The 16,406-nt window shown below is 42.0% G+C and overlaps 2 protein-coding genes across 3 annotated transcripts in view; one reads left to right on the forward strand and one right to left on the reverse strand.

The window, feature by feature from the left end:
- Positions 1-30: 30 nt before the first annotated feature.
- nol8 (nucleolar protein 8) lies at positions 31-10,700 on the reverse strand. 2 transcript variants are annotated; one of them, XM_070845647.1, is made up of 18 exons: positions 10,668-10,700; positions 9,759-9,906; positions 9,522-9,584; positions 9,155-9,233; positions 8,540-8,696; positions 7,822-8,126; positions 6,647-6,906; positions 4,593-6,040; positions 3,863-4,069; positions 3,564-3,680; positions 3,270-3,363; positions 2,995-3,133; positions 2,802-2,882; positions 1,591-1,886; positions 1,333-1,483; positions 822-883; positions 525-607; positions 31-429 (listed from the first exon to the last, which is right to left on the reverse strand). In XM_070845647.1, exons 2-18 carry the CDS (start codon positions 9,877-9,879, stop codon positions 370-372), a joined length of 3,723 nt encoding a protein of 1,240 aa, XP_070701748.1. In that variant the 5' UTR covers positions 9,880-9,906; positions 10,668-10,700; the 3' UTR covers positions 31-369. The 2 variants fall into 2 exon arrangements, with proteins under 2 accessions (XP_070701748.1, XP_070701740.1); XM_070845639.1 differs by having other exon boundaries at positions 1,333-1,486.
- Positions 10,701-11,162: 462 nt separating this feature from the next.
- Positions 11,163-16,406, forward strand: part of cenpp (centromere protein P) — a 92,657-nt gene continuing 87,413 nt past the window's right edge. Inside the window, exons 1-5 of the mRNA XM_070845791.1 lie at positions 11,163-11,224; positions 12,373-12,531; positions 12,712-12,866; positions 13,311-13,399; positions 15,390-15,478. Coding sequence (XP_070701892.1) covers positions 12,374-12,531; positions 12,712-12,866; positions 13,311-13,399; positions 15,390-15,478 — 491 coding nt within the window. The 5' untranslated portion in view covers positions 11,163-11,224; position 12,373. The remainder of the gene's footprint in view (positions 11,225-12,372; positions 12,532-12,711; positions 12,867-13,310; positions 13,400-15,389; positions 15,479-16,406) is intronic.

Consider the following 16,406-nt stretch of genomic DNA (forward strand, 5'->3'; position numbering starts at 1 on the left):
TGATAAAAAAAAAAGAATGAACAGAGTAACGAAGTTTGCTTATTCATTGATTTTGGTTTTTATACCAGGGTTGGTCCTGTGAGCCTGTGATTGGCCACTGATGCTGATTGTCCAGTAGTTCATTTGCAGCATTGTTTTCACGGCAACTAACGAGAAAAGCAAAAGCTCTGACCATCTCAGTATTTACTGAAAAAATACATGTGCTTCTTTCACTCAAAGTCGGTGTGTTCAGGGGCCATTTGCATGCTGACTGTTAAAATCAGTCCTAAGGCAAAAAATGGCACCAAGAGGGAGAAATAATGTGTCAGCTCATGAAGTCCAGACCAGTGAGTGTAAACTGAAACACAGAGGCATCGTCTCCCATAGTCCTCAGCTCTTTTGGGAGGTCTTCATCTTCCTCCGTGCGTCCTTGTGTTTCTTGCGGTACTCCTGGGGAAACAGACAAGAAAGTTGAAACATCGTCACTGAATTGTCACTATTTCACTTCATGACTTCCCTCAGTCTGAGGGAAAACTGATGAGTACCTCTCTGAGCACGCTCCTCGTCTCCTCCCACTGATCCCTCTGCTCCTCCAGGTGAGAAGAACGACAGAACAAGCTGGGACCCTCTGATGGAGGAAAGAGAGGCTTCAGATCACGCACAAAAAAGCCCTCAAGTTTAAGAAACGGTAGAATATTTCAACGATTCCTCATGTTGTCTTGGTTTCACTCCAGGCAAATACTGTAACAGTACTGCTTTGACAGCACCAGTCGGACCATAAAAAATATATTGCTTCTTAGAAAGAGGTATAAAAAATGTATTTGTTGTAAACTTGATCTTACCCATCAATCTGCTGTCTCCAGAGAAGAAGAAGAATAGATCTGTCTTTGAGGGAGTCTCCTCTCTGTGAACAGTAACACAAAAACATTCGCACATTCAGCTGACATTTGATTTCAATTGCATGGAAATGGATTGTAGAATAATTATCCTGCTCTTGCTGTAGTTTAAACCCATGAATGCCTTCGAGGAGAGATAGTTTGATGATCCATGACAGCTCTTTCTCCAACAAATGTTCAATTATCCTATTCGCTGATCCACAGAAAATTAATTCTGCCAATATTTTGATTTATTTTTTTAAAATTTTACAAGCAAAAAAATGCAACTGTTGGAATTGGCTGCTTTTCTTTGCCATAAATGACACTAAATTGAATGTATTTGGGGTTTGGACTAATTGTCATAAAACAAGGAATGACTAGTTGAGAAAATACTCAGCAACTACACAACTTGTTGCACAGTCGACCTCTGAAAACACACATAGAGCAGTTAACGGGCTTTAATCTTAATTTTTCTCACTCTGTGGTTCCAATGGCAACGCTGCCTTGCTCCTCTTCTTCCTTCTGCTCTTCCTCATCCTCATCCTCGTCCTCCTCTGAGCTGCTGTCATGGAAACGTGGGTCTTGTTGCCAAGACACCTTTGGTACCTGGATGCTCTCTACCTTGTACTCTTCTGGCAGAGAGATAGACAGGAATTTAAAAAAAAAAAAAAAAAGAGAGAGAGAAAACAAATCTTCCCTCTGACTGTCTGAGATAAATATCTGAGTTACTACCTACCTATCTCTTTACTTCCTGTTTCTGTGTCGTCTCCAAAGAAGGAGAATTTAAATCCAGACGACTCCTCTTTCTCTGCGCTGGAATTGGCCGCAGATATAGATGACAGCTTCTCCTCTCCCTCCTCTTCTTCTTGTTCTTCTTCTTGGTCCCAGCTCGTCTTTTCTTCACCTCCAGCGACTTCATCCTTCGTCTGACCAAATACAGCCTTCAGGTTGCTGGACACGTCGTAGTAAATCTCCTTAGACACCTCTGGAAGCTTCTGAGCCTCTTCCTTTTTCTTCTTCCTGGCCGACTTGCTGTGAAGACAGCAGATCACATGATAGTTTTATTGGAGTACGGGTGGAGACGATAAAGTGGACAGGATGCAGTTTGCTATGTGAGTTCAGAAGCTGTGTGGAGACATCTGGAATCGCGTATGATGGTTTAAGTCTGATCTGTCCAACTGAAAATTCTGTGTCACTGTTAATGATCATGTTTTGTCACTGGCCTCGTTAATACCTGGTGTGCCACCAGGCTCAGCCCTGGGTCCCATCCTGTTCTCTATATACACAATGGTCTGCAAAGTATTCAGATCCCACACACTTCAGAGATCTAATCGAGAACTGAAGTTACATTATTAGCATTTTTTTTCTGCACAAAATACCCCACAATTACATAGAAACATTTTTCTCAAATTTAAAAAAAAAATTACTACACCAGATACACATTGTACCCCTACAATTGTCATATTTACAGTGGTCAGTTCAAAAACGCTATGGAAATTGATCAGAATTATTGATAACCCTAACCCTATTCCATGCATTTTTCATTTGCCTAGCAAATCTGGCACTTACATTACCAGAGCATCAAATGTGGATTAATTTGCTGCTGGAAATAGTCCCCAATAATCCTATAATTTCCTTTTGCTTGAATAACATTTGTTAAAATCTACAGTGGCCAGCTGTTTCAGGAAATTAATCAGCCTTTTTAAAAACTGATGTCTTCAACAGGAACCAGTTGGTTTGGGGCTTTGTGGAAATTATAGTGCTGCACTAACGATTGTTGGTCTGTGTCTTTTCATTGGATTTGTTAACCGTCATAAAAACACAGAATACTGCTTTAACCTTAAATGTGGATCAGTCAAGTCTGGTCAACGTCCTGATTAATAAGGTCAGTATCAGTGCTGATACCAACAGACCAGATTGATGCGTTCAGAGTCTCAGTGTTCATACCTCTGCTTGGTTTCATCTGTTTTGGTCTCAAACGCAGTGTGTTCCTCTCTGCTGGGGTCATAATGCAGCGCTGAGACGTCTCTGCAAACACACACACACACACTTCGTTTTGTAAATTTATCTTGTATTGAAGATCAAATGTTCCGGTTCAGAAGCGGCTGTGGTCCAGACTCTGTACATGCGCGTGGCTGACCTGAAGGTCTTGGCCTTACTGGCCGTCTTGCTGCTGCAGGTTTGTTGGGTGCTGCCGAGGACGCTCTGCAGGATGGATAGGTTCTTCTTCCTCTCCTCCTCCAGAGCCTGTTCATCCTCCGTCCCGCTCCTCTTTATCTCTGAGCCACAAACGATTATTTTATTCACCAGGATGAGATGATACAGGTGTGACCTTAGAACTTCAAAACATCCAGCAGGACAAAACACAGACTTCAGACGATGAGCATAGTGCACCCCCACACATGGCCGCCTCACCTGACTCCTCCTCTTCTTCCTTGTCCTTCTCCAGGAAGCGAGAGTCCATCCGGAAACGCTCGTCTGCCCCGAAGCGAGACTGCAGCTCCATCAGCTGGACAACAAACAAACAAACAAAACAAACGACATCAGAGGCAGGCGTCCAGTCACAGTGCTGAGATTTTTCTGCTTTGTCCTCAGAAGGTGGTGTGATCCAGACTCATTACAGATTTATATGGGAATGTGATATAATTATAACAGAATGTGGAGACAGGTAAGCATAAGGAGCAGCGCTGTGTGAACTCTTCTTCTCACCTTCTCTCCTGCTCGACCTTCAAACTGAGGCCTGATGTCAAACCTGCTGCCGTCCTCTTCATCACCATCCCCCTCATCCTCACTGCCGCCAAACAGCTGAGGAACCGATGGCTTCACCTGATCACACACACACACACACACACACAGTTGAACCAGAGACAGTTCAGAGTTTGATTTCTTGTCACTTCTATACGACAGAGAAAAGTTTCCAAAATCCATAAAAACTAGACTCTTACAGAAAGTCACAGCTAAATTCCATCTGACCTAGTTCTGTCTCAGAGCAGTAACTCCACGCTCACCTTTTTTTTCATTGCGTCGTCCCCGTTGGCTGCTGCCTCATCCTCTGAGGCCTCGTCCTCTGAATGGCTGTCCTGAAACAGCGTCTTCTTTGACGTTGTGGCTTCTGAGGTCGGCTGCTGCTTAACTTCAGCTTCAGCTTCACCATCATCCTCGTCGTCATCAGAGCCAAAGACGATGTGTTTCCCTGCCCCGGCTTTTGGAGCATCCTAATGAAGATTGATATCTTTTGTTAAACACGACTCTAAATGAACGCTCAGGTTGCTCCACATCTGCTGGATGTATGGATACACAACTGGTTGCTCATGATTACATAATATCAGTGTAAATGTTTGTTCAGGTGGCCAAAAAAAAAAAATATCTGTTCTAATCTTAAAATAGGACAGCAGTGGAACACGGAAGAGTGAAAAGACGCCTAACCACAAAGATCTGTGATTGGCCAGCACCCTATCAACACATAGCAGCTGGCCAATCAGAGGCTTGTAATGTGTCATTTCAATGCAGACTCAACAAATCTAATTTGTTTCTTTTACTACTCGGTTTCCAAGGTGAAGACTTGGCTTGGTTTAATGAATTAGCAAAATTAGCAAATTCATCCATTTATTCATTTATCATATTAAACATGACAAAAATCTATAGCTTGGCACAATCCAGCCACGCAGCCCTCACCCAAAACCTGAACTAAACCTAACCTAACCTTAACCCACACACACACACACACACAGCACCCACCAGGTTGGCTAAAGCTCCCTGGATGAGCTTCTTGTGTTCTTCAGCCTCTTTCTGTCTCTGCTGGACGGCAGCCAGCCTCCTCATGTTGTCCTTCCTCCTTAGCTCCTCTTCCTCCTTAGCTCCTAACGGGACCCGGGGAGGAGCCTGCTTTTCCACCTCTTCGTCGTCGTCCTCCTCCTCCTCATCTTCCTCCTCGCTGGAGGAGGTCTCGCTGTGAGGTGCAGGGGGAGGTGCCGCTGTCACAGCACCTTCAGCAGTAAGTACGTCTTGCTCGTCCTCCTCTTCCTCGCTGGATGAGCTGGAGGATGAAGGTGAAGCTGATGCTGCAACTTTAGGTGTAAAAACAGTCTGATTAGCCTTACTCCTCTCCTCCTCCTCCTCCTCCTCCTCTTCCTCATCACTGCTAGAGGAGGAATCAGTCTCAGCTTTCTCTGCATTAGCTGTAACTTTTAAAACTTGTGGAGCAGTCTTGTTTTTCACCATTTCCCCTTTTTTCTCCTCCTCATCATCTTCCTCCTCCTCATCATCATCATCATCTTCCTCCTCCTCCTCCTGCTCACTGCTCTCTGAAGTCTCCTCCTCTGTCTCTGTGTGTTTCTCTCCACTCAGAGTCCTGTTTGTTTTGCTGTCTGTTGCTCTTTGGTTCAGCTGAGCAGCTTCAGGGTCCAGCTTCTGTTTCTTAACCTCTCTTCCTCCTCCCTCCTCCTCCTCTTTCTGTCTCTTCTGACACTCACATGTTTCTGATGCCTCGTTCAGGCTCCTCGTCCCTTGGAAGGCAGGCAGCGGCGTTGACATGACAGTTTTTCTTTTCTTCTTTTTCTTCTTCGGCTCGTCATCGCTGCTGTCCTGCTCCATGATGGAGGCGAGGATATCTTCCGGTGTGATGCCCTTCTTCAGAGCAGGTCGTTCAGCAGGACCTGATGTGACATTAGTTTCTTGTTCAGAGGAGGCGCCGAGGATGCTGGGAGCTGTGGTCTCAGAGGTCTGCTGGGCTTCTTCAGTTAGCCTCTGTAGATCAGCCAGGGAGATCTCCAGACGGGTGACATTAGAAAACATGGCTTCATAATCAGAATCTGAACTGTGACCAGATGATTCTAACTCATCCTCATCATCTTCATCCTCCTCATCACTATCTGACTCTGAGAGAGGGGGTTTTACAACAGGTAGGACTGTCACTTTCTTATTTTGGCCCTGTGAACTCCGTTTACCAGAATCCTCTCTCTGATTCCCGGGGCAGGGTTTCACGGATTTGAGATGATCTTCGGCATCTGTTGAATCGTCCTCTTCCTCTCCGGATTTACTTTTCTTCTTTGTCTTTTTCTTCCTGCCTGTGTCCTTTCCTGAGACATGTTCTGCAGCTGCCAGTGTCAGTTTCTCCTGCTGTGGAGGAGGACGTTTCCTGGAGGCGAAGAGTTCATCTGTGTCTGCGGAGTCGTAGTCTTCTTCTCCTGGAATGCCAAAGAAAAACGTGCTCATGGATAGTTTCACACATTTTTTTTACGAGTAATTGAAAGAGTTTTTGTCTGGAGGACTTGGTCTCTATTTATTATATTAATGTTGTTTTATTGTGTTTTTTTTTCATTTCATTATCTTATTTTATTAATTCTATTGCCTTTTTTAATTCTTCTGCAACAAAATTTAAGGGATCTTTAAGGGGAATTTTTTCAAAATTTGAAATTTAATCAGGCTCAAATCTCAGTTCAGCTCTATTTACAACATTTTCTCACAAGCTTCACAAGGAAATATAGACACAACTAAATTAATAACCTAAAGCTGAACTACCAGACACTGATTTACAGTCAGTGTGGACTCGCAAAACACAAGCAGTTTACCAGACAAAAACAGAACAAACAGAACAAACAATGCTCACCATTCATACTTTACAAAGTTTATCCAAATTAGGAAAAGACCTATTCTCCACCTTCCCTCTAGTGATACCTGTCCTGTCAGTCAGTTTTATGAATCTGTGCTCAACATTCCTGTTTCCACCACCTGCCTCCAATTCTAAAAAAAAAGAAAGAAAAAAAAGTAGAGTTTACTTTAGAACCTGTTACCTTTCTGCTGCTGATGGGAGCGTCCGGACTTCACAAAGTAGTCGAGTCCGACCACTTCCAGGTTATCCTCGTCCACTTGCTGCTGCAGTGCATCATGGGAGGAGCTCTGAGCCTCCACCATTCTGTGGATCTCCTCGTCCGAATCGATATCGCAGACAGCACCTCTCCTCTGAGCCAGTCTGTGGTTGGTTGGTGGCTCATATCCGTTGGTGAAGCGATGAACCTCAGCGCGGTCGACAGAATCAACGGTCGGCTTAAATCTAAGAGGAGAGCGACAAGGAGGAGACGGGCTGATGGGAGCAGGATAACACCTGGTGGGATCATATTCATGTTAATCTTAATACCCAAATCCTTAATTTTTAACTTTTCTTCATCAAATCTACAAAGATACCAACAGAGTAATCTTGAAATAAGTTGACCTAAAATAATTGATGGATAATTATACTGTATATTCCTGACCTAGCACTAAATATGCATAATTCAGTATCGGACGCATAGGACACAAAACATATTTGAGGTTGATAAATTAAAACCCAAGAAAAGGTTTTGATCCAATGACATTTATCGGTTTCTATATCAAAGTATCATTTTTGATCACAAGAATTGCAGACGCCTTAACACTTCAAAGTAATCAGTGGGAGCATTAAGGAATCCAACAAACCAGTAGAGACTGAGAACCTCAGAAAAAACTGTTAAGAAGATTTAGAAAACCTCAGAAACTAGTATAAATCTTTAAGGATCCTGGAAAGGATCTGGAAATTTGTAAATTCTAGATATTCTAGAAACCTTTAGGAACACCCTTGAGAGTCCTTAAAAGAACTTATAAAATATGGAAAGTCAGGAACTAGCTGAGAATTCTCAGACACCCAGAAACCAGTAGGTGGTTTTACAGATCCCAGAAACTAGTGGGAAGTTTTGGCAATGCCAGGAGCTACTTTTAAGAATCCCAGGAACAAAATGCAACAAATATGGATTTCCAGAAACCTTTTACAAGGTTTTGGAAATTCCAGTTTTTAGGAATTCCAGAATCGGCAGGATGCTTCAAATAAATAAAACCTTTACGAAAGTAAGAGATCAGTAATTTTTGAGAATCCCAGGTACCGGCAGAAAGGTTTGAGAGTTACAGAAACCAGTAAGAACCTTTGGACCAAAAGCAGAAAACATTTCATGGTTACCTGGTTCTGTCCACGGCATTATGGGAGTTGACCGAGTCTGTCCGACTCTTCTTGGGCTTCGATGGCTCATACGGAGGGAACTCTCCCCGCCTCTTCTTGCTGATGTCATCATCCCCGCCCTGTAGCTCCCAGGTGAGCTGGGGAATGGGCGTGGGCGAAGGCTCTTCCGCGGTGGACCGGTCCAGCTTGCGGATGTTGTGGCTGTATTTGGAAGGGTCGTACTTCAGGATCCGAGCTCTGCTGCCTTTCTGACTTCGGAGCTGCAGGACGGGGAGGACTCGTCCGAATTTACTGACCACCCAGTCCTGAAACCAGAGCACCCACAACACAGTCAACCCCTCCATCCTCACACATGATGCTGGGTACCACATAAACACAATTACTGTAATATTCTCCTTTTTTACCTCAGCGGCAGAGAGAAGCAGGCCTTTATATTGGAGATAGATTTAAATTCTAAATCCCACCTGATTCATGTATTATTTTCATGTATTATCTCAGTATAGCCCGTCTCAATGCATTTCTACAGCTCTGATTCCATCAGAACAACCACAGAGTCATGACACACTCACCTCTCTGCTGTAAATGCTGATATTAGTATCTGCCTAAAAACACAGACACAGACACAGACACAGACACAGACACAGACAGACAGACAGACAGACAGACAGACAGACAGACAGACATCCTGACTGAAACAGGAAGGAGTAGATGACTAGACCTTGTGTCCTGGTACTTCTGTCCCCGGCACCGCAGCCTTCATGGTGAAGTTCTCCACGCCGGCTTTGCTCAGGGAGTCCAGCATCTTCTGTCTCTTGTCCTCGGTTGCAGGCTGCTGGAGACGCTTCTCTGCTGCCACCTGCCGCTCCTCAGTCAGTCTAAGACACCACAAGAATAACACAAACGCACCACACGCTGGGATCAGGGAGGATCTATCATCACAGACATCAGTGCATGGATTGGGGGGGGATAGAATATTTTTTTTACTTAATATATTTCCTGATGCAAGGAGACACTTGTACTTCAAGAATCACTGGAATATGTTTAAATGTCTGGGACCCTCAGAATTACAGATTCATGTTGGAAATGAGAACTTTTCTTTCACTATTTTCTGGTTGCAGCTTCTCCAGAGTGAGGATTCACTGCTACTTTCTGTTTAATATCATTGTAAACTGACCATGTTTAGGTCTCTTTGGGACAGTTGGTAGAAATGAATCAAGACAGTTGAAGACCACCTTTACATACGAAACGATTTATTGACTAATTGAGAGAATAATTAGCAGAAATTAACAACCAGCTTCTAAAGACTTTCATGGTGAGGTGAACGTAAGTGTACCTGTGCAGGAAACTCTCCTTGGCCGTTTCGATCTGCAGAGTTCCTCCTTTCCATTTGGATTTGTTCAGGACCGTCAAACCTGCAGAAGGAAAACACTGATGTCATACCGATGACACGACACAAGCTCTGACATCAGTGAGGATAAACACAAGAACAACCAGAACGAATCATCATGTTTCAGTAATTTTCCAGAACAAGGATTGTGCAGCTTTCACAGCTTCCTGATTCTGTTCTGTCTTAAGATACCGACACAAGTGAAAGAAAAGAAACTGACATACAAAGAGTGGTATCCCTCCACACTGGCAGTATTTTCTCCTGTTTCAAGCAACATAAGACTTGAGTTAATGCAGCAGCTCAGTTCACTTACATTTCTTCAGGTCGCCGTCTGAAATGTTGATGTTTATGTAGCCAAAGGTTTTGTAAGGAATACCTGCAGAGGAACAGCAAGAGTAAGAACACATGGAGGCCACTTATACAAAACAACAAAATGTGATTTTTACCTGATGAACCCATAACAAGTGATACTAGAAAACAAGGCTGACAGAGTTTCTGTTCCCAACAGGATGATAAAGGTGATGATTGTTCCACCAAGTGGATTCCTCACCCTCACTGTCCTTCCTGGTCCGGACCTCCACATCTTCCACTTCTCCAAACTTTCCAAATCGATCCTTCAGGTCCTTCTGGGTGATCGAATGGCTCAACCCGCCGACATACAGCCGCCGCATCACTCCGTATCCACGACAACAGGGTCACTGCACAGACACAATTAATGATTACTTGAAGGATCAGAAATTTACTCAGTGACAATTTTGATGATTAATTGTTATCTCTCTCTATTTTATGTTCTCCACTCTAAGGAATTACAGTTTCTTTGTTTTATAAGAGTGAAAACTGAATATTTTACATTCCCTGGTCAACATTTAGCTCTTTATTATTATTATCCTCTTGGTTTTGCACACTCTACACCCTTTCTATAATTATATTAAAGCTTTATATTTATGATTCTTGCATCAAAGTATATGCAAACTCTGAGATTCATTCTTGTTGACAGCTTTAAACATCACTGAGACTTTGTAAAGGCATTGTAAACTAGAGAGTCCAACATGACTGTAAAGTTGAATCAACAGCTCTCTAAAACCAAAACTAAACATGATAACCTTCAGTAGGGGAGGGTTTGTCGCAGAAGTGGTCTTGATAAACGTGTAAATGACAAGAATTGAATATGAATATGATAAGAGTCACATGATCACAACCATACGCCTTGGATGCACAGACTATACTGAAGTGGAAAAAGAGAGTGCAAAACAAAAAAGACGCACTTTCTGGACAATTAATGTTAATATTAGTGGATTTAAATGTCTACCTCCAGTTCTGCCTGAAGATCTTCACTGAATCTTTGGAGGAACAGTCTGAACAGACTGTGTCTAAGTAAATTCACTTATAACCGAGATAATAGAGTTACCACGATCAAACGGTTTAAGCAATAGTGACAGAAAACCCAACAAATGTTTACCTCACATGTACACAGCTGGTGTTACCGTTAACTGCGTCCGAGGTGCACTCAGTCCTGCAAATTTTCCCTTCCGCACTTGTTTCCGCAAAACCGAAACGTTCCACTCTGGTTCAATTCCGATGAGATTCAACAACAATAAATAAAGCTAGAAAGTGACACCTGCACGTTTATATGTTAAAAGGTTGAATTATGACGGGTTATTCATGAGGAAATACCTACGTTTCTTCTAATTAGCTCAACACCGCGGAAATCAGTCAGAGTCACCAACATATGATACGATACAGAAACGCGTTTCTACGTAGAGGGGACTCTGACAATTTCTTGCTCGGGCGGGTTTTTGTTTAGCGCTTATAAGCAATTATAAACGCTAATATGTATGTTTTTAGTACAATATGTTTAGACATTTGTGGTATTTGTCCCTACAGAGAAGCACACTATCGGACCCTTCCGTATAAAAAAAGTCTCTTCCCCCTCCGACTGATGAAAAGTGGTAGAGTCCAGAAGGCGCGGAGCTCCGAACTGTTTTGGTTGTCATAGAGAAGGCACGAGCCAGCCAGGTGAGGAAGCTGTTTAGTTTATCAACAAAAGGAACAACACTTTCTTCCATGGCGCTTTGTGGATTTAGTGCTTCAAAAGAACTTTCATTTAAACAATTAGAAAATGTAACGGAGACTTAAGACGCGCCAGTTTATCTAACTTCATCTAGCGAGCGTATTTTCCTCCTAAAGTCGTCGTCGTCATTTAAGCTAACGCAACTAAATTTAACAAAATCACTGCTGTGAATAACATCAACGTAACACATTAACCCGTTTTCACAGCGTATCTGTTTTACAGTTTAGTCTGTATTCACACTTAACCACAATGGCCTCTCTGTTTACAAGTTTATTTACCAGACAAATACCACAACTTGTTTGATGCTAAATGTCAGTAATGAAATTTAATTAAGTACATTTACTCAAGTACTGTCGAGGTACTCCACCACATCTAAGAGGCAAATATTGCACTTTTTACTCCACTACATTTGTCTGATAGTTACCTCTCAGTTTATGGTGAAAACCACGAGTCTCTACATTTGGTGATTTTGAATTCTTATTTTATGATAAACTTACGGTTTAACAAAGTGTTCCTGCATGGGTTGAGAGAACCTACTTCTTAAGCTGCAGGTGCATGGCTCTCACAGGACTGCGAAGCTACAAACATGATGATTTTATAGACCATGATGCACTGCTGTTGATTAAACTGCCCAACAGTATATAGAGTTGTTAAAATTAGCACAGCCTTTAACATCTGCACCAGTAAAATGCAACAGTAATCCAAAAAACATCAGATAAAATAGGAAAACAGAGGGACAATTTTACTGTAATGTTGCTGATAATACTTAAATTCTCATAAGGTTTTGAATGTAAGACGTTTACTTGTCGTGGGGGATACTTCCTCTGCCACTGCTGGATGTTCCCATCTTTTCATTTTCTCATCACGCGTGTGCGCTATTAACTTTTCAACATTCAAGTCTCCCATAGTATCCTCTCACCTCTTACGTACATTATATTATTTACACCATTTTATGGCAGTGTTTTATTAACCTGTTTATGATGTTTGTATTGTATTTAACTAGTTTCACAGTGTTTAATGCTGCCTTATTTGCCCATTGAAACTTTCAAATGTGTGTGTTTTTTTTTCAACTGAGTCAGTGTTTGTCTTTCAGGATGGAGGAGAAGATGAGCGAGGAGAACACGGATGAGGTGAAGGTGCTGGAGGCTCAGATCAAGCGCCTCCAAGCTGAAGTTGCAGCGCTGCAATGCCAACAGCAGGAGAACTCCAAGGACACAACGTTCCACTTCAGAGGACAAATGCAGGATGCCATGCAAGTTTCATTTTTGTTTTTCATTTTAAAAACTCTCTCAAACCCACTTTCACATTTCCCTCGCATACAATGCATACAACAAGCAGGTGGTGCAGAGGCTCATGGGAAAGTAGAAAGTGGTAAACCGAGGTGCTGAACAGTTATGACAGTAAATGAACAGTCTGTTGTCTTTCACCGCAGGTTGTATATGTGTGGACAGAGACGAGGAGGAGAAAAGGAGATGGTGCTGTGCAGACTGAGGGAGGAGGTGAAGGAGCTAGAGGAGGATTTGAAGCAGCAGACGCGGATGAATGGCATCACTCTGAACAGCTGCTCCACAAAGACACTGCACAGCAGTAAGAGCACAACACTGCCCGAACTCACAGCCTTCACTGCTTTCTGGTGTTTTTACCACTGGTAGGGCAAAGTTTGGGAGAGTGGGCCCCCATTTAGTTGTACGTACAAGCCTGCAGGGGGCATGATTCACATCCTGCTGCTTTCACATTATTCCACTGCTCAATAGACGGCAGCGGTAATAGCCTCCAAAGGCAGGGAAGGACAAGATTCATGTCAGCATGTAAATTATGGATGTAAACAATGCAAGATTTGAAATATTTAAAATAGTTCTCTGTTTTGCAAACATTTTTTGTGGGAGGAAATGCATACAACCCAGGATGCGTTTTGGTGGATGTTAACCTAACTTTTGTTTACAGGGAAACTCTACATAGCACCTTTTAAATGGGTCCCCTGTGATGTAACAATGTATTTACACTAGTGAAATGTGTGTATGTGTCTACTAGGTAACAGTAAGCTGGTCCAGCAGCTCTACGTGTCAGGTCACTGCTCTAAACTGGCCTTTCAGGTGGAGTTCCAGCTGTCTGAGGTCAAAGTGAGTCATTTAATTGTTCAAATAATGTTTAGAAGCGAGAGGGTCTCTCATTCACACCCCATTATGGCACCATTCCTGTTTGTCGATAAAGATGCTCACTATGTCATCCCCTTAGTCAGGCATCTGACGTGGAGTTGGTTGACTGGAGCTCCTCGTCTCTCTGAATGTATTTAACCATGTTTCAGCCAAAGTCAGATCAGTCAAAACGTCTTCAGAAACTGTTGCACTGTTGCAGTCTGGTTTTTATTGTTCTCCACTTTTGTGTGTCCTTTTCAAATAATTGTTTCTGTATCCACCTCTTAGTGCCCTTCCAATAACAACTATGCAAAGCATTCAGTATTTTCCAGTAACTGTACCAGTATACTCATCATTAAGACCCAATATTATTGCCCAACATCAGCTTATCACAGGTGTCATTATCCCCCTAAAAAAATCTGCATTAGTCATGTTCCAGTACTCAGGATGTATCTTACTCAGGTGCGCCTGATGAAGATGTTCAGATACTGTTAGGTCATCAATCAGGACTGCAGCCAAAACTTCAGACTCAATGTAATTGTAAGGTTTTCCACAGTAAAGACTTCAGACCTGCATAGAAAAACTCTGTATTAGATCTCAGAGTATTGTTTGATCTAGACCTATGTAAATAAATAGACATTAGAGCATTCACATACTTGTGTCCCTCACATATGCACATTTTATTGTCCAAGCAATAGTTCCACTTCTTTTCATTTGCTTACACTTTTGAATCCAGCACATTTTACACTTGTGACAGAGTAGTAAGTTCTGCAACCTGTAGATTTACACAAACACATTTTAAAAGACGAATGTCTCTGATAATATGGGAAGGGGCAACACACTGAAGGACACACCTTTGTTGACTGTCCTTCACAGAACAGGTGCAGGTGTTGTCTTCGGCCACCAGAGGGCGACAGAGGGCCATGTTCATTGTTTCATTAAGGAGGCATCAAGTTGATGTAAAGTTTAGAAGCTGCTCAGAATACAGCACCAGCTGTCAGACATGCAAACGCTTAAAGAAGAAAAATCCAATCAGGCATCTGACCAAACTGCCTCAGGAGTAGAAACTGTGTCAGGTGATATTTAGATAAAGTTATGTCACGTCAACAAACACATTTCAGGTTTAGATGTCATCTCTGAATAAAATACACCCCCAGAACAACTAGTAAAATGTTGATTTAAAGTATTCAGAAAGTATCTGATCAAAGATCTAGAATCTGACCTGAGATTTAATGCCAGCTCTCCCAGATTCTCAGATTTTCAAACTCATCTTTGTCTTTACCAAACAACTGTTGTGGTTCATGACGCAGCTCTACCTCCAGGTTTCGTCGAGGCACATAGATGGCTGACCCTCAACATCAGCCAATACTGTATAAATAAAGTCAAAAGAAATTTTAATTTTAATGTTGGGAGGTTCTGTATTATTGTGAACTGTAAACTTGCTTCATGTAAGTCCAACAGTTTTGTGGTTTTCAGTTTAACTGGACTCACCACCAGAACAGCTGGTTTCAGTGAAACCCTTCCTTTTCCTGGTCATTAAAATGATAATTTTTCTTCTGAAGTTTGAACTTGTTTTGATAAAGACATTAATTAGTTGGCTGTTTAACTAAGACACATGATTTTGTAAACACCCATTCTCCTCTGCTCCATTATTATAGTCTGGTTAATTTTTACGTTGTACATTGCAACATGATGTGAATTGGTACACCTTCCATTAACCTTACAAGTGTTTTGTTTGTGTTTCAACCCATTCGCATCCAAACCACAATCTTTTCCTAAACCTAAGCAAGCAGTTTTGGTACCTAAACCTCACCAAATTGCGCCTGAAAAAAAATAATAAAAGAAAACAAATGAACTCTGAAGAGAGACTGGTTTCCACAAAGAATCAGGCTTCATTTGATAGCACATTATGATTATTATTATTATTATGATTATATATTTTTACTGAGTAATTGATGGTGTTTTTGTCCTGCAGGAGGGTCAGAGATCTAAGAGGACGATCAGTGACCTAAATGTGGTTGTGGACGCGAGTGACCTGCAGAAATTAGGCAGTTTCTTGTCTCGGTAAGAACTAGCACTTAAACTCTTACTCCCTGTGGAGGTCTGCTCGAGTGATCCCTCTATCTGTGATTTGTCGATGTACAATGACTGGAATAAGCCTTTTGTTCAACCACAAGCCTTTTCATGGCGACCAATCTCTAAGTGATGGTAGTTGGGATTTTCAGATTTCTGAGGTTGAGAATTTACCCTCAATGATGATTTAGAACCAGTTTAATAAAACTGCACCCACAATGTCCAGTATGCACTAAAGACACACTGTAATTTGTCTTGAGTACAATGAAAGCTTCCCACACTTAGCACGGAACCTGGGATAATGTCATGGGTCTAATGAAGCTTATAAATAAATATCTAGTGAGCGATACTGCAGTTTGCAGTCCGGCGGGTGATAAGTGTGTGCTATAATTGACCTTTTTTTTGGAATTCATTCTATTGGCTGAGCATCAAAGTTGATCACAGGAACACAGAAACTGGTGCAATTCTGACAGCACTTTAACACAGACCCAGAAGTGTTTCCATTATATAAATTATTGCTACTTCTAAATTATTACTGCCACTGCTTCAAAATTTTATAAAATATCATGAAGTTGCAATTACATGACTCGCGAAGCTGTCCACTCTACTAGACTCAACAAACCGTCATCCGCGCTCTCTCCATTTTAAAGATGAGCAAGTGGAAAAGTGACAAGAAATCAATCGCTCGCAAAGTCACAACAAGGTGAGGTCAGGATTCTCTCCTCAGGCAGAATATTTGCAACGTAGTCTCTATTGATGTTCATGGCCAAGTAATTATTATTAATATTGTGTATCCTGAAATAATGAGTTAAATAGACAGGTAGTGTTGCTTTAGCGAAGTAGGGGCTTACGATATGCCCCGATGTTTTGAAGGGAAAGAAATTATTTGTAGCTCTAAAATATGTGACATTAATGGTGG

This window comes from Pempheris klunzingeri, chromosome 2 (genome assembly GCF_042242105.1).
Source record: "Pempheris klunzingeri isolate RE-2024b chromosome 2, fPemKlu1.hap1, whole genome shotgun sequence".
NCBI classification, from domain to species: Eukaryota; Metazoa; Chordata; class Actinopteri; order Acropomatiformes; family Pempheridae; genus Pempheris; species Pempheris klunzingeri.

Bases quoted from the DNA above. Each gene is read 5' to 3' on its own strand.
- nol8 (XM_070845639.1), bottom strand. From the start codon at position 9,879: ATGCGGCGGCTGTATGTCGGCGGGTTGAGCCATTCGATCACCCAGAAG. The intron at 9,234-9,521 runs GTAAGTGAACTG...TTCCTTCTGCAG, and splicing joins AGACGGCGACCTGAAGAAAT to GTTTGACGGTCCTGAACAAA. The intron at 1,487-1,590 runs GTAGGTAGTAAC...TCTCTCTGCCAG, and splicing joins AACAGGAAGTAAAGAGATAG to AAGAGTACAAGGTAGAGAGC.